Source organism: Macrotis lagotis, chromosome 8 (assembly GCF_037893015.1).
Source record: "Macrotis lagotis isolate mMagLag1 chromosome 8, bilby.v1.9.chrom.fasta, whole genome shotgun sequence".
Taxonomy (NCBI): domain Eukaryota; kingdom Metazoa; phylum Chordata; class Mammalia; order Peramelemorphia; family Peramelidae; genus Macrotis; species Macrotis lagotis.
The window spans coordinates 4,145,641-4,163,668 of NC_133665.1; the positions used below are offsets into that span (position 1 = coordinate 4,145,641).

General features: G+C 41.2%; 1 protein-coding gene across 1 annotated transcript in view; it reads right to left on the reverse strand.

Moving 5' to 3' along the window:
- The window catches only part of PPL (periplakin), a 52,899-nt gene extending 35,172 nt beyond the window's left edge, over positions 1-17,727 (reverse strand). Inside the window, exon 1 of the mRNA XM_074196308.1 lies at positions 17,288-17,727. Within this exon, the coding sequence (XP_074052409.1) occupies positions 17,288-17,349 (62 nt within the window). The 5' untranslated portion in view covers positions 17,350-17,727. The remainder of the gene's footprint in view (positions 1-17,287) is intronic.
- Between the last annotated feature and the right edge of the window lie 301 nt (positions 17,728-18,028).

Below are 18,028 nucleotides of genomic sequence, written 5' to 3' on the forward strand. Positions count from 1 at the left end.
GTTACTCTCTTTAAGAACTTGAAGGACTGTCATGTAGAAGTTTTAGACTGGTTCTGCCTGTCTCAAGAAGATAGACTCAGGAACAAGATAGTATATAAATAGATGAAAAATTCCCTAATGCTTAGAGATGTTAAATAAAAGGTAATGGGTTCTTCCTCAATAGAGGTCTTCAGGTGGAGTTTTAGCAGATAGGTTGTTTGTTTTGGATTAGGTGGCCTGTGAACTTTCTTCCAACTTGGAAATTTGTTTGTACTAAAAGTCCCGGATCTTAAAAAACTTAGAATCCACTTGGGGAGATAAGACAACATAACAGAAAAATTAATAAGACAAGAAAAAAACAATAAAAGATAGTAACATAAAAGGTATGATATGTTAGTAAGTATGAAACAAATTGAGTAGGAAATAAGTACTTTGAATTCAGAGAAGGGAGAGAGAACTGGAGGTTGAAATTTTCACAGAAATGGAAGAAGTAATCTTGAGGGATTATCTAGAATATGGATAGGTAAGAATTAGGTCTATTCTTCAATGGTCTTAAGTCAGAGAGAATATAGAAAGGCTAAAGAGAGGCTACATTTCAGTGTTAGATGGATACTGGACAATATGTAAAGTTTTACATACAAAATTTTCAGCCAGAATCCCTTAACCCAATTGTGCTTGTTCCACTGTAAAAATTTTCCCTGATTATTTTAAGAATGAATGAATTTGGGGCAGCTAGGTGAGCACCGGCCCTGGAGTCAGGAGTACCTGGGTTCAAATCTGACCTCAGACACTTAATAATTACCTAGCTGTGTGACCTTGGGTAAGCCACTTAACCCCATTGCCTTGAAAAATCTAAAAAACAAACAAAGATTGAATGAACTTGAGTCCATTGACCCTGACCATACTTTCATTTCTGGGCCTGCAAATGATTCTAATCCCAAATCATCCATTCTTTAGTCAGTTTGGCCACAGTGTCTATGATCCATCTTCTCCTAACCCTAGTATCATGACACATGTCTTTACTCAAATAATTCAAATAATTAACCAGTGACTGCTTTCTTCTTTGAAGGATCTAAAGTATTAGGAGGGGGACTTTGCCCCTCCTCTTCTTCACTCACATAGCTCTAAGCCTTAACACCACAGACACACCAGTTCCACACAACTGGTTCCAAAACCAGTTTTTTAGTCTTTGCCTCCCCATTGGCTTCATCAGGTGTAGGAAGGAATAGGGCTTTTGGACCCCACCCTCAGAATATTTTTCAAACAAAGAAAAGCCTTTGCCTAGATTTGAGTGATCTTGCTGAGAGAATGGTCAGTTTGTGGTCTTTGTGGGTTTGCATTCAGGAGAAGGGATGAAAATTAGAGCCTAGAAGGATTTGAAGGCCAATGGCTGCATCCTGTCTTTTGACACCCTCTCAGCCCCAGACACCATCTAATACTGTTTGATACCAGGAACATTAGCTTCCAAGATGCCCACCCTGACCACAGCTCTCATATGGCCCTGGAGCACAGAAATGGAGCAGGCATCTTGTAAAGCAAAACTGTTTTAAATCCTTCTTCCTTTTCTATGGATGAGAGTGACCTAGAATCATATAATCCATAGGATGTCAGAACTGTAAGGAGCCTTTAAGAGATGATCTAGACCAAGCCACATATATATTTTGTATGTAATTTTGTGAGTGGTCTGAATTCTGGTGCCAGGAGGTGCCTGGAATGTGGGAGGGACCTGGAATTTGGAGTGAGTGAGGTAGAGCCTCCTCCAAGTCCCAGAAACCCGTTGAGCCAGTCAAGGCCCTTTCATCTCTGTAATGAATATGTATTTGGGCAGCCAGATGTTTCACCCACAGTCTGTCAGAATGGCCGATGGAGCTGATAGGGGCCCCTCCCTGCTATCCACTCAGCCCCTGCCCAGTTTCTGTTCCCACCCTCCCACAAAGAGTCATTTAGTTCAGTTCAGAATGGGAATATTCCTAGGAAAGGATAGGAAGGATCCACAGAAGAGGCAAAGGGGAGGAAATAAGTAAAGGAAGAGGGATTCCCGTGTGAAGGGTTCCAGTGTGAATAGGTAATCTACTCATTAATTTTTCCATTCTAGTCACTGCTTTTTCCAGGACAGCATTGTTTGGCATATAGTAGACACAAAAAAGTCTTGTTGATAGATGGATTTTCAAGAATAAAAGAGTTGGAAACAACCTGTAAATCAGACCTGCTTTTTAATTCATTCACCCCACTGCACTTCTGGATCAAAGGACTGACCCTGGCCCTTCCTATCCTGATTCAGAGGCTGAGACCAGATACAAATAAGAGAGTTCTGAAGCGTGGGCCTTCAGCCTCATCCCATATCCTGAGCTGGGTTCTTCCCTTCTCTTTTCTAGAGAAGGAAAAGAAGAAGAGGACACTAGGAGAGACTCCAATTATTCAGAATCCAGCTGGACAGCTATAAAAAAAGCTATAATAATTGTTTTTATTGGAAAACTTTATTCACTGATCTGACTCAAGCAGATGAATTAAGTGCTGGCCCTTTTCAAAGAACAATCATAGAGAAATAGGCAGAGAGGCAGGGAAATAGTTAGAGTCACATCCCATTCTCTTTAAAGGTAACCCCTTCTTCCTGAGAAGAGACCAATGCCAGTTAAAAGATGAACCAGGAAGGGTGAGACAGAACTGGAGCTGGGTTCTAATATATTTACTGTCTCTAGGAGATAGCCTTTTTATGCTTCTTAAAATTCTCCATATTTGAGCTGAGGTTCTTAGAGTTAGTACTGAAGAACATACAGTCTGCAGAGACAAGGGGATTCCAAAGCTTTATTTCACAATCACAGTTAGGAAGAGTGGGTGTAATAATGGAGAACAGATTCAGAGCACATTTCTCCAGAGGATTAAGTCTTGTTTTCCTTCTCTTTTGGCTTGTTACACTAAAACACAGATTGTTTCCAGGAGGGTTCAGGGAGGGTCTTTGTCCAGGGTGGTAGAGAGGATCTCTTGTTTACTCATTCTATTTACAAGCTTATTTGCTATATTCCCTGGTAAAGAAGGAAAGACTTGGTCCAACTAAAGATCCAGAAGGACTGAACTATCTTGTGGTTATAGACCTGGACATGGAAATCATCATTCTCTGAACTGACTTTTTCAAAAGTTGAAGTTGCTCCAGGAGAGTGTTTAAAGGAGACAGAACCAAACCCAACTCTATCTGGGTTTGAAACCTTAGGTGATAATACAAAACAGACTCTTCTTTGTCTTCTGTGCATGTGTTTTTTTTTTTGAGGGGGTGGAGATTTGAAGAATCAAAGAGAAAAGAGACAGGGATCTCTCCAGTACAGATACAGAGTCCCTGCTTTACTTTTCTAAAGACTAGGAGAAGTTGTCAGAATCATTTACAATCTGAAACTCTCTGTGGAGGCAAAGTAAAGCAGGAGATTAGAAAAGTTATAAATGGGAAAAGCTTCTGAGGTTTCTCCAGGTTCCATCACCGCCCAGGAAGGAAGACATGGCTATTGTTGAAAATAGAACATGTGTTCTTGGTCTCAAAAAGACCCCCAAAAGAAATGAAAAAATGCAACTCTTTCCTTTTTTGCAGTTGTAGGGGAATCTATAGGTGTAGAACATTGCACATGAACTAAAGAAAGATGAACTTTTCCTTTTTAGAGCTTTGTTTTAGGGGGAGGGTTCTCTGGGTAAGAGAAGGCAGAGGGATATATTTGGAAATGAAGACAATTTAAAAACAAAGGATAATAATTTTAAACTAGAATGTGAAAGAGGAATACTAATCAAAAGAGATTGGAACGCTAACCTTTTTTTTTTTTAAAGGTTTGCCTATAGCTACCTCTCTACCTTTCTATTTCTACAGAGAAGCCAATTTTGGGAAAATTCTTTCAAATTCTTAAATTTTCTCAGCATATCACAGAGTTCTATTTTACTTATGAGAAAGCTGAGGTAAGAGCTGACAAGTGATTTTCCTCATGCCTCTTCCTGTTCCCCCTTCTCCCCCCAACTCCTAGTCTATCTGACAGAACTAGGAAAAAAACCAATATTGTTGCATTAACCTGCCCTCCAGCCTTATGCATACTTTAGAGTTGGATCTATGATCCTTTTATGGATGTTACAAAAGCCAGTACCCATGGCACAATGTCAGAACCAACTGGCACTTAACTAAAAAAAGTGATGTGGGATACTCAGACTTTTTGAACTGATTCTTTAGTGGGCTGGAACAGGCTCTTATTTAGAGTTCTGGAAGTATCCTTAACACTGGAGTAGAAAATCTGGATAAAAACAGCAATATTTAGAAATCTCTGTTCAAACATCTGGAGCTGTTCTTATAGCAAAGAAATGAAATGAACACTGGTAATGGAGATTTAATTAGGACTTGACAATCCTCTAGCCCCAAATTTTCAAATATCAATCTCATGCAAGTTTCCTTCTTCATTTGAGGAGCTACCAAGATTTAAAGGGTTTGGGGGGGGGGAGAGGGTGGGTCAGTATTAGTCACTGAAAGGAAAATGAAAAGGGAACTGATTTTGGAGTCATGGAACCTGGAGTCAGATCTTGGCAATGCTACTTACTGGTTATGTGACCTTGGGTAAATCATTTTACTTTTCTGGGCAGAGGCATCATCTGTAATATGAATAGACAAGATGACCTCTAATTGGTGTGTGTGTGTGTGTGTGTGTGTGTGTAATATATCTTCTGTAGTATTCTTGCTTTACTAACAAACCCTAATCTGTTTGCAGGAAGGGGAAAGTGGTGATAGGAAGAATATAAACACAGAGGCATTCAGAATACCACTCTCTTTCCAAACTAATTTTTACTCTTGACTGAGCAACTGACAATAAGATGCCAAGCTGGGGAAAGGGACATATTGCTGCTAAGCACTCTGCTCCTAGTAACAGCTGGTTCTTCCACATGCCTTGCTGGATGAGTTGCACATCTCATTCCTCAGAGGAAAAATCCAAGGAAGTGAGTTTGGTCTTCTCTAGAGGCCACCATCATCTCCAGAGGAGGATAAGTAACTTATACAGGAGAGGAGCTACAACCTGAGGCCATTTCCGTGGGGGTGTGACTCAGAGAGCCCACACTTGGAACTGAGGCCATCTTTGCCTAAAGGCTTTGGTGGAACCTCTAGATATATCTGTAACTATTTTGGAGGAACAAAGTTAAGGTGGGAAATACCAAAACTGGAACTTTTGACTTCCCATGCCTGGGTAATGACTTCCCCCTTTGGTGGAGTCTTCCACCAAGGCAGCATCTACCATTTCGACTGTGACCATTCGTGACTGAGAGAAGCAGTCCCAGAGCACCTGGACAGCCCTTCCTCTCAACTGCATCCAACCGAATCTTGCTTCCTAGTATGGGGGCACCAGGTCACAAAGTCCATCCATGATTAAAATAAACTCACTGGGCCATATCAACCAACCACATTGTTTTTTTGAAATTTTCTTTTTCTCTTCTGGAGGAAACAGCTAAGAACCATAAAGCTCTGTGATCTCTTCAAATCATGTTAGACCTATCCCCTTCCTCTTCCCACTGGGAAGGAAGCCTAGCCTTGGATTCTACAATGTGAGAATGGAATCACTTACTTGACAGGGCCAGCTCACCTTACTTGGGGATTACTAAACAGTCCTCCTAAGGGACTAGACTTGAGTTCTAAATAATCTGAGCTGGATCAGAACCCAGGATATATAGAGAGTATAGTTTTTCATCAGATCTCAGGCCAGCTATTTCTACCTGCATAATCTCTATCTCTTGGCACCACCTCTCCCCCCACCCCCTTAAGAAACCCCCAAGTACAGTTTTCTAAGCTTTGTTCTCCTTCAGTTTGAGAGTATTGGATGTTCCCTCTTGGGGAGCTTCAGTAGAACATTGGCCTGAGAGTTTAGGTACAGGGTGTACTCTATGGAAATACTCCCTGCCATAACCAATTTCGTTTTATGTTTCTGGCCCTGAGTCAGTCCCCAACTCTTAGTCACTTGTATAATCTGGAAGAATCCTCCCTTTTGGGGTTAATTTCATCTCAGAAATTTCATGAAAGGCCAGGGAAAATGGGTGGTGAGGATCAAAGCCCTAGCCTACAGAGCTGGTATTTCTGGAATGTATATATATACACACCTCTTTGACACCCATTTTTACCTCTTTCTATACCCTACTGTGGCAGGCAATCCTGAGTTTTGATCTTGTGATCACATTAGAGACTGTTATTTGGGGCCTTAGAGATCATTGCAACAAATCTTCTCATTTTCAGATAAGGAAGGAGTGAAATGGTCATTTTACTTCCCCCTCCCCAGTCATTTTAGTCCCAGAGACTGGGATTCGAACCCAGCAAGCCTAATTCTTAGCAATAGTGTTCTTTATACTAAATTATATTCTTGTCCCAGTAGACTTTGGCTTACAGTGTTCATTTCATTCAAATTATTGATCCTGGCTTGTTAGAGTGTCTAGGGCTCTAGAAAAATTAATGGGAATGAGGAAGGCCATGCTAGGTTCTAGATTAGGGGAAAAAATAGCTTTTCCCTCTAGCATCTATTTCCTGAAAGTAATCCCTCTCCCTCCTATTCCCTCCCCCTCCAATTCCTTCAGTAAAATCACCTCCTTTCTATTTAGATTTTAGAGAACTAATAGTACCATGGAGCAGCTAAGTGGCACAGTGGACAGAATATTCATCTAGGAGTCAGGAAAACTCATCTTCCTGAATTCAAATCTAACCTCAGACACTTATTAGCCGTGTAACCCTGAGCAAGCCATGTAACCCTGTTTACCTCAGTTTCCTCATCTGTAAAATGAGTTGGAGAAGGAAATGGCATAACTATTCCAGTATCCAGAAATACTGGACTGTCTTATGAGAAATAACTAATAAAAGTTAATGTAGTGCAAGTCAGATGTAAGTTTGCTGGGGATTATTTCACAGAAAGCACTGGTTCAGAGTTGTGATTTCACTGGGGTATTGAGTATCAGGTTTCCCTATTAATGATGTCTATTTTGCAATTTATTATCTTAGAGAAATTCCTGATTCTGAAAAGATAAGTGACCCAGAGATATCCAGCCACTATTTATCAAAGACTGAACTTGAACCTAGGCTCTGAGATAGCATTCCCTCCACTTACCTAGATTACCTTTCAGATCCCATAATGCTGGAATAACTAATAGTTATGAATAGTCCATCAGAGCCTATCATTAGAACAATTTAATCCTCCACATGGAGGATTATGGGGCAAGGGGGAGGAAGAGAGAAGGGTGGTAAATCGAGGCTGAATCATTTTACAGATGTGCCACATTATGTTCACAAATGAGAAACTAAAGCCTCTGACTCCCAGATTGTGTGTATCTTGCAGGGCTCTTCAAACAGGTTGTTCTGGTGAAGGTTAGAATCTAATTCTTCCATCCAGTTCCTCTCCTCTTGCTCTGACTACCCAAAGACACTGAACAGCATATTAATTCCTTTTCCTTATCTACAGCCATGTTATATAATTTAGAGTTCAAAGGGATTTTAGAGATCCAACTCCCCTCAGGAAACCTGAGGAAAACAGATGTGAAATGCCTTGCTCAAGGTCACCTGGTCATGAGAAGTAACTGAGTCAGTACTTGAACATGGACTTCTGATTCCAAGTCCACTACCCTTTCTATTTACTGTGGGCTCCCTTAGCAAGGCTTTGTATGTTGCTTATTTTAGGTTCTAATTATCCTTTTGCTAAAAGGAAGCAAAGTACATCAATGCAAAGATAGATTTAAATTCTGGTTCTACTAGTTACTGCTCTTGTGACCTTGGAGAGGTCACTTAGCTCCTCGGCCTCATTTTCCTCTTCCATAAAAAGGGATTTAATAAGATAATAAGATCATATATTGAAAGCTAGAAATGAACTTTCATGTCATTCAATCTAACTCCTTTATTTTACAGGTGAATAGACTAATGCCTAAGCACATAAGGAATGATAAATAATAACATTTATTTAGTATTTTATTAAGGTTTGCAAAACACTTTACAAATATAATCTCATTTGATACTTTTAACAACCCTGAAAGATTGGTACTGTTATTATTCCCTTTTTTACAGATAAGGGAATTAGATGACAGCTCAGGTACAAAGCCAATAGATTTTCAAAACTTGATTTGAGCTCAGATTTTGATTTCAGGTCCAGTTCTCCACCCACTACACCACAGAATTGACTTACTAAATGGCACATTGAGAATTCAAACCCAGGGATTCTGTCACTAAAGCTAGTGTTGTTTTTTTTTTTCATTGCTGCACTCTACTAGAGACCCTTCTAGCTCTAAATCTATGATCCTATGAATAAATACTTGTTGATTGATTAATTAAAATTATACTCTTCCCACAGGAAACTTCTAGGTAATTAGAGTGAATTATTATAATGATAGGCATTAATCCGAAAGAGGGAATGTAATTGGTGAAGCAGCAAAGCTTTGCTTAAGTTTAATAATTGGATCCTTTTCCTCTTCGAAACACCAAAGCCAACATGACATGGAGTTTGAAAAGGCTCCTATTTCCCATGACTCAAGGAAAATAGTTTAGATCCTCTGGCCAGAGACAGACACTGGTACATTTTGCATTTCTATAATGGGCACAGAACATAAAAGCCCCTATGATAGGACATGGGGAGGCTAAAGGAACTTCTCCAGAGTTCTCAGCCAATCTCTTTTTCAGGAAATGGTTCAGGAGACCAGAGATAAAACAATGGTCAGAGAATAACAAAACATTTTAGAACAAAGAGGTATATTATTTGTCCTGCACAGTGGATAGAGTACTATGTGATAAGACTTATTGTCATAATTTCAAAATTAGACTCAGTCAATGAAAAAAAGGCCATCTCAAATCATCCTGATCTTAGTCTTACCACTGGACCCAAGGACTCTGGAGGAGAGAGTGAGACTTGTGACTTTACAGCACACTGTCTCACTTATATCCAATTCACTTGCAAATCATGGCATCACCTTTCTAGTGCCATTCTTCAAGAATGAAAGACAAACAACTGATACTTTCTAGCTGTGTGACCCTAGCTGTGCCAACCCTATTTGTCTCAGTTTCCTCATCTGTAAAATGAACTGGAGAAGGAAATGGCAAACCACTCCAGTATCTTTGCTAAGTAATTCCCAAATGGGGCCACAAAGAGTTAGACACGACTGAAACGACTCAATGTCAGACTTGTCCTGCTTGGCCAAGAAGGTCAGAAGAAACAGATGAAAGTTGCAGACAGTAGATATATTAGGAAGACATTACTAACAATTGGAACTAGCTAAAAGAACCAGGCAGTTTCTTCCTCATTTGAGGTCTTTTGGCAAAGACTGACAAATGACCACTTTTTTGTTTTTATATCTTAGTATCTATCCACAGGCAAAGAACCAGAACTAGCAAGGATCTTAGAGGCCATCTAGAAGTCTAGCGCTCTCATTTTACAGATGAGGAAATTGAGTTCCACAGAATAAAGGATTTAACCAGACAGCATCAGAGGTGGAATTTGAATACCTATTCCATGACTCACTAAGTCTTGTGCTTTCCATTGTACTACAATCATAGTCACTTTGTAAATGCCTGGGCAGCTAGGTTATGCAGTAGACAGAGTACTGAGCCTGGAGTCAGGAATCAGGAGTTCGAATCTGGCCCTGTCACTCACTTAGCTGGGTGACCCTGGGTAAGTCACTGAAACCTGGTTTCCCCATCTGTACAAAGATCTGGAGAAGGAAATGACAAACCACACCAATATCTTTTGCCAAGAAAACCCCAAATGGGGTCATGGAGACTCAGATCTGAACAACAACAATAACAGATATATGCTGAATTGAATTATAGTGTGTGTTGTAGAGAAGATTCTTGTTCAGGTATGGTCTAGAATGGTTTTAAGATCCCTTCAGATACTGAGATTCTGTGACTAATACACTTTAGGAATTTGTAACCATTTAGATTTAGCTCAGGCTGCATTCCATGGTTCCCCTGTAGATTTCCCAGCATGTTAGTTATTTCAGAGGCAGTACAGTAAACACACATTCAGCCTTAACCTCACTGACATTTGAAACATAAGAGCAGTTTCAGACTTCTAAACCTAGTTCCTTGAATAAAAAACTCATTTCAGGCAGTAGGTAATTCAAATGCTCAAAGATCAGCCTAAAACCTAAACCCAAACAGACAGAACAGTCAATGAATTTTTACTCTGGATTCTCTTGGTTAGCTAATAAGATTCCACATAAACCCTCTGCCCAGGAAAAGAAGGGAGAACTAATTCTCAATGTAAGATAGAGCTGGTAAGATAAAGTGACTAGTTTCATGCCCACTTAGTTTTCTGGGGAGGTTCAATTAAAGGAGTTATGGACCTGCAGACAGAAAGATTTGAGTTCAAATACACCCTCAAACTTACCAGCGTGGGCAAGTTTCTTAATATCTCTTTGCCTCTGTATCCTTAACTATAAAATGGAGACTAATAAAGTACCTCCTAGGGTGGTTCTGAGGATAAAGTGAGGGGCACAGTACCTGGCTGATAGTAAATGATTACTAAAGGCTTTTCCCCTTCCTTTTCTATTACTCAACATTGTGTTACAGTAAAGGGGAAAAAACCCCAAAACTAATCACCAGCTCTGAGTAAAAGAATGTGGGTTCAAATTTTGATTTTGATGCTTACTGTCTGTGTGATCATAGAGAAGTCAGTTAACCACTCTGGACCATAGAGCCTTGTGGGCATCAAAGGCTTGAACTAAATGATCCCTTCCAACTCTGGATATATAATTCTATGGCCTTTAATAGTTTTCTGATATAGTTAACGGGCTAGTGACTCAAAAGAATCAGGCATAGTTACTTTGTGAACCCTGGAAAAGTTTGAAAACTGTGCTCCTATAGATCCATGAAGTCATCATAACCTATTGTAAAGGGAGGCAGGAAAAGCTAGGTTCCAATCCCAGCCCAGCTACTAATTACTGACTGTGGAATGGTGGGCAAATCACTTAACTTCCTTGGGACCCATGGAACTATCCTTTGCAGAGCAGATGTTTGACCTGTATTGAAATTTCCTCCCTAGGAGTTCTCTCTTCCAGTGAATTCTCAGACCTAGTTGATGCCACAAATTAAAAATGCCTGCCTGTCATGAAAAGAAGAATTTGTTGAATATGTCCATTTATAGAAAGTGATATTTAGAAGTATCCTTTAGTATATCCTCATTTGTCCAATTCAATTACATCAACTGTGCATAAAGCCCTATAATGCACAGAAGGTATGTATTTACCTAGACTACAATTACTCGACTCTAGTCACCATTCCTCACCCACAGGATATCCCACCTGTTTAGCCCACAGTCCCATTAACCCCATAACATTTTTTCCTATTAGGTAGGATTCAGCTTACTCTTAAACTTCCCTTCTGTTTATGTTATTGAACCAGAATTTCTTGGTTTCCTAACATCTACAGGACCTGCTTGTTTCTTTTCCCTCTGCTCCAGTATGCCCTCCTTCATTCACTTCTTTATTCTTTTGACTCTTGTTCCTGTCCCTCCTTCTTCTGGGTCTCTCCCTGGTCCTGATCTCAGAATTTTCTTCTACTCAGGACCAAACTTTTCAGGACAAGTCCATTCAAGTAACATGCTGAAATAAATCACCACTCATTCAGTTCATGTGCCTTTCCTCTTAGGCCACAGCCTAGAGCATCACCTTATACCCACTTTCTGACTAACTGGCTTTTTCATGATTTCTCCTAGTGTTTTATTTTTTATTTATTTTTTAGGTTTTTTGCAAGGCAAACGGGGTTAAGTAGCTTGCCCAAGGCCACACAGCTAGGTAATTATTAAGTGTCTGAAGCCGGATTTGAACCCAGGTACTCCTGACTCCAGGGCTGGTGCTTTATCCACTATGCCACCTAGACGCCCTTCTCCTAGTGTTTTAAAAAAGAAGAATGTATATATGTTATTACATACACAGATACACACAACCATATTTATTTATTATTTAAATGGAAACTGAAGATATTGTCATCTATTTAGATCAGATCTGTTGGACAGGGGGCTTCCTCAGATGACATCTTGAAGAGTTTAGGGCATAGCTTTCAACTCAGAAGAAATGCATATATTGAACTAAAACAAAAGGTACAGTTTTCCTGCTACAGTATTCAGACAGGTTTCAGCAAGCCTAGTGGGGAGGGGTACTGGGCTATCAGAGGCAGAGCATCAACTTGCAGAAGGGAAGATGTGACTTGGATTTTAAATTCCACCTCAATAAAATCCAAAATTTCATCTAAACAATTCCTTCATTTTGTCTCCCAATTCCAAGTATCCTGTCTTCCCCTACTCCACTTTTCTCCTTCCCAGGCAGATCAGAGGGCTGGTGTCTGGAGTAAGTGGAGGTAAGATTTTAATGATCTGTTTTCAGGGGTGCTGGGGAGAGTCCCTGCTGAAATTTTGCAGGAAATTCTGATTAAGTAGTCCCCAGATGTCTTTTTTAAAAATGTAAATATAAAAATGTTAGAAATAATTACTTATTAAATCTCCTAATACCTTCAATAGAATAAGTTTATTTCCTTCTCCTGAGAGAAAGGAAGGATAGGGTAGAGGGGAAGAAAGTATGACTGAAGAAAGATGGGAAGCACAGTAGAATTAGGAAGTAGGGGAAAATGTTATCAATTTTACCTTGGGCCAGTCCTATCATCCTTACTATCCTGTTCCAGGCTAATGGCATGGAATTCAGGTTCCCTTTTCCCTGGTAAGCCCCCATTTCACCTACTCCAAAGATCAAAACAGTTTCTAGGAAGAAAGTGGGCTTCTGACCCTCCCCAAAATACAGGCATAGCAAGAGCAGGAGGCTCTTCATTCTTATTTGAGTCTGCTCAATCCTGTCCTATCAATTCTTATTTTTAAGGGCAAAATGGGAAGGTATCCTGATGCCCCACTCAGCTGTTAGTGCTTCCCCCTCCCCATTAACTTTGTATTTATTATACTTATATATGTATATAAATATATTTATATTTATATAGGAGTAGCTTCACTGCCCTTCCTTCCTTCCCCTCCCAACACACACACACACACACACACACACACACACACACACACACACACACACACACACACAGACACAAGCTACAGAATGGAAGCACCTTGAAGGCTATTTCACATTTGTCTTTATTATCTGACACATAATAAGTGTCAATTAAATATTTATTGGTTAAGGCACAGGTCCTTTTCCTGCACCAGTCATCCTGGTTTGAATTCATGTGGAATAGATTATTTTTTTTATCTTCCATAACCCTAATCATGATCATTAGGGATCATATTGAAGTTTTTAGTTGTGGGAGGGCCAATACATGAGGCAGATGTAGGTTTGCCCTAGCTACTGTTTTCAAGCTCATGAACTCCTCAAATTTGGGCAGATGGGGAAAACTGAGGCACAGTGATATGCTGGTCAGTGTTTAACAATGTTCCCCCAAAAGGTACTACATCTGCATTATCAACATTTTCTCCATCACTTGAAACCATCAACAGAAAAATAAACCAAGTCCTGACTTATAATTTGTCATTTTTCAAGGTGTAAATAGTCACAATGAACATTTAACAACAGTCTTTCAAGAATCAGTCTGAATTGACTCTAGCAAACCAGGACTCATCAAAGGATTCAGATCAGTTCAATCAAAGAAACACCTTGATGAGCTAGGGCTAAAGCCCCAGAATATAGATTCTTACCTTGTCTAACACAGTCATCCCTTTCTGATTAGAACCAGAAAATTAGTCCCTATCTCATTTATCATTTTAGGAGCAATCCCAAACTTTCAAAGAAGTCAGTTGCCCTACCCCTCTATCCAGCTGTAACCTTGATGCCACCTCTACCATCCCTGCAGTGCTCCCATAATTGGAAGTTTGACTATTAGGTCTCAGATCTTTTCATAGGCTTTTATCATCAGAAGGAAAGATAGCAGTTCCAAGGCAACTAGACACTTCATACTCCCAGGGGCTATTCTCTCTTATAGCTGAGCCCAGGGCACTTGAGCAAGCTCTGAGAGAAATATCTCAAATATTTTTTAATGTGAAGCCTTTCCTGGAATTCCTCTGGGTTTCTATATATATAATACTGGTTATCTGGGTCATTCTTTTGATGCTTCTTTGCATTATTATTGAACATATCCTCCCATCTTAAGTCCACAGCTATGCAAGCTCCTAGAGAGTCTGGGCAGTGTTTTCTTTGTACCCCAATACGAGTCTGAGCACCTAGCTGGTGTTCACTAAGTGGATTGTGAATGAAAGAAAGAAAGAATGACAGGATTGAGGAATAAGCCACCCCTTTCCCCATCAAGTCTCTGACCTCTTATGACCTGCAGGGCCCCAGGCACCAGGGCCCCACCAGAGTGCTCACACTATTATTAGCTGATTGGTTTAACACCCAGAACTTCCAGTAGAGTCCTACACCTAATGATTAGGAGCCTAGACAATAAGGAAGAAGATGTTTCACACTTCGCCTTCTCTCCGGTTTCAGCTACTGAAAGATCAGGGAGGGAGTGGCCCTTTCCTCTTATGCTCTGAGGATTGTAGATCTAGATATCATCTAGTCCAGTCCCTTTATTTTACAGATGAGAAAATTGAGAATAAGGAGAGGTAAAGGGACTTGCTCAATCAACTTCACAAACGTAGAAAGTCAAAATCAGAATTTGAACCCAGGACTCAGTACTCAGCATTTTTCTCCCCAGTTTATGGCTACTTTTCCTCCTGAGCTTGACTTGGGGAGAGCAAAGCTCTCCCAGAAGGCACTTTTTCTGCCCTCTATGTTGGCTAGTATAGTGCTAGGTATATATATATAAATAAACACTCAATAAATGTTAACTGAATTGAGTTTCTTTTGGTTTCTGGGACTCAGGGTTCTGTGTGAAGAATCTAGAGATCTTGGAATTCTTAAAAAAAAACAAACAAACCTCTATTTTGGTTGACCTCTCCCCCTCCAATTACCTACAACTATAATTCTGTGAATAAATAATTAAAAGAAAACTTTACACAGGAAACTTCTAGGTAGAGTGGTAATTCCATATAAAATCTTTTTATTGACAATTGAAGAGGATCAGTATAGCTCTCTGCCCCATTGTCTTCCTCCTCTTTCCTTTCCAATCACTAAATGCCTGGGATGAAGCTATTAATTTCTATAGTGTTTACTTTTCCTGAAATTAGAACCCAGAGACTTTCCCTTTTAATGTGCCCCAAACATTTACCTTGGTGTCTTGGAGAGAGACCCCACATCCACCTGTTTATTTATTTTGGGGAGAAGAGTATGATTTACCCAGGCTTTGCATAACTCAGTAGGGTTAAGGGGTGAGGCATTGGAATGATGTTATGTATTTCATTCCCCGCATCTTTGTGCCATCTGTTTGCCTCTACATCCTATCCTCATTCCCCCCTTCCCTCTCCCCACCAGCAGAGAAGAATTCTAATTCCAAACAAGTCAGAAAGGGCATTTCTTTCCACTGCCTAGGGAACCAGAGCCAGGTTTATATCCCTACTTCCCTTAGGATTTTTATAAGTGACCAGGATCTTATTCTTCCTCTTTCAAAAAACTTAAGGTGATGGAAGACAGAGGAAGAGATGGGAAAATAGGGTTAGGGCTACCCAGGGTTTTCTTTGGAGCCTGGTGAGGTAAAGTAAAGCAAGACAAGGCAAGGCAAGGTGAAGTCAGTTTGTAAAGGAATGGGGAGTGGAGGTGGGAAACAAGGGCCCCACTAGGGAGAAGAGTCTTCTGAGTCTGGCTGATTGTGCAACAATACAGAGACCAGCAATGAGGAGCTGACCCTGGCCTGGTGTTGATAGCTGGGTCAGGATACAGCCAGCTGAAAAGAGAATTGTCCTTTCCTTTTCTACTGCCTGGTTCAGACTCCATAATCTTTTGGGAAAGGGGACACAGAGAGACCAGAGACCTTGCAGGAAAGAGGAAATGGGGGTGGAATAAATGTTACTTCTCTAGAAAAAGTCAAGGCATTAGATTTCCTTTTTAAAATCACTTTGTATATACTTTCTTTTTTTCTTTATTTTTTGTATTTCCCAATCCTAGCACAGCAAGTAGTATTCAAAAAATAAAGTATGCTGAATAGAATCGATGAAGGGTAGTTTTGAAAAATTATTTATAAAGTTAAATTCTCTAACAATCTTCAACCCACATCTTTCTTTAGAATCTTGTTCATAAAGATATACAAAAACCTGCTTGATGACCCCAAATAGCAACAAATCAGGACCTTAGAAACAAACCTGTACAGGGAATCTGAAACCTAAGTTCTCAATGATCTCTCCTGGGAAAGTTCTATTTTTTATAGTTTCTTATGGGGAAGAGAACAGTGAAACTGTGGACAGTGAGAATGGGATGGGTTAGCTACACCGAATGAAGAGAAAGGAGCTAAGAAAAGTTATTTACATAAGGAATGAAAGCGGTTATCAGAGAGAGGGGTCAGTGAGATGGACTATTTTTAGGATACTGATATTTTAGAACACTGATACTCCTTCCTATTGGGTAGAGAATTAATGTAGTTCAGTGGAAAGATCCCACTTAGAGTCAGGAGACTTGGTTTGGAATTTCAGTTCTAAAATAACTCTGGTCCATTTAACCTCCCGAGTCTTTATTTTGCTAATCTGCAAAGTGGGGATAACAATACCTGTGGTACCTGCCTCATAGGACTGTTGTTTGGAAAGACCAGTATTAAACTCTATAAATGCGAGTTTTTATCCCATCTCTGACAGAAATCCTTTCTAACCCGGAACTCTCATAATGCCTACTTTGGCAAGAAGACTCCAGGAGTCCTTGCCCTATCCTGTGCATCCTTAGGAGACCTGAGGAAGCTCAGAGATCCACCCTATTTCCACCCCTCTACCTTTCCTTTCCTCCCCAAACTGGCTCTGCCTCTGTAGTACTCAGGCTCTATATATCTCAATGAGGGTTTTCCCAAACCGGTTATTAAGTGAATACATTAGTATTTATCAAACCAACGTGGGTTGTAGCTTTAATCCAAGCACATCAAGACATGTTATTCTCCATTCTCAGGCAGCTCTTCAAACCTGAACTAATGAGGTGCCTGCCAGTTTCGGGGTTGGGGGGGCTAAAGCCACACCCCTGTCAGAATTGAGCACCGACTCTGCAAAGGCCAGCCCCTAAGACAGCTTTGCGATTCTGCCCCACAGCATCTCTCCCCATCCCGGTAACTTCAGGACCCCGTGGCTCCCGCAACAGGTGGGAGGAAGTCATTCCACAGGTGGCCCTGCTTCCCCTTTCTCTGCTCAGCCTATCCCTTCCCCTCCAAGCAGCCAGTCCGTTGGGTGCTCCTCCCCCGGGCAAAGGTGCCCCTAGATGCCACCCCGCGCGGTCGCTTCCTCACCTCTTGGCCTGCACCGTGGGGCTGTATTTTCCTTTGTTTCTCTTCCTGAACAGCGAGTTCATCCTGCCCTCGGTGTGTACACAGCTCCTGCCAGCCGGGGTGTGTGTGTGTGTGTGTGTGTGTGTGTGTGTGTGTGTGTGTGTGTGTGTGTGTGTTTGAAGCACCTGGAGTCTGGACCGGGCCAGTGGCGCAGGACTGGCGGGTGGCAGCCCGGGCAGGTGTGAGAGCGGCTGTCAGGAGAGCCCCTAACTGCCGCCCACAGCTCTTGCGCCTGGTCACTACTCGGGGGGCGGAGTTGCACCGCCGGGCTGGGTCTAGCTCCAGAGGCTGTCTGTCCCTCTCCCTTTCCTGGGAGAAGGTGGTGCTTACCTTCATGTAACCCAGGCGGGCGGAGCTTCCCGCCCTGTTCTCCTCCCTCTCCCTTTTACCCACACTCAGTGTGTGTGAGGCGGGGACCCGAGACCAGTGCTCACATGCATGAGGTGCGCGTGAGAATCAATTGTCACTTTACATATGCACCCGATGTTTAAAAGGGAGATAGTGGTGCAAGCCTGGTACTATAATGGGCGGGGGTAAAACAGACAGGCATTCAGCTGCGAGTTCAGCTGGAAACTCGTGGAAATGCCAGCCAAGCGCCCTCCCCTTGGCCTGGAGTCCTGGCTCCGATCCAGCTCTGCTCCACAGACTACAGATCCTGAGGGGGTGTCTGGGTCTGGCAGGAATACTCAGTGAAACCCCTGA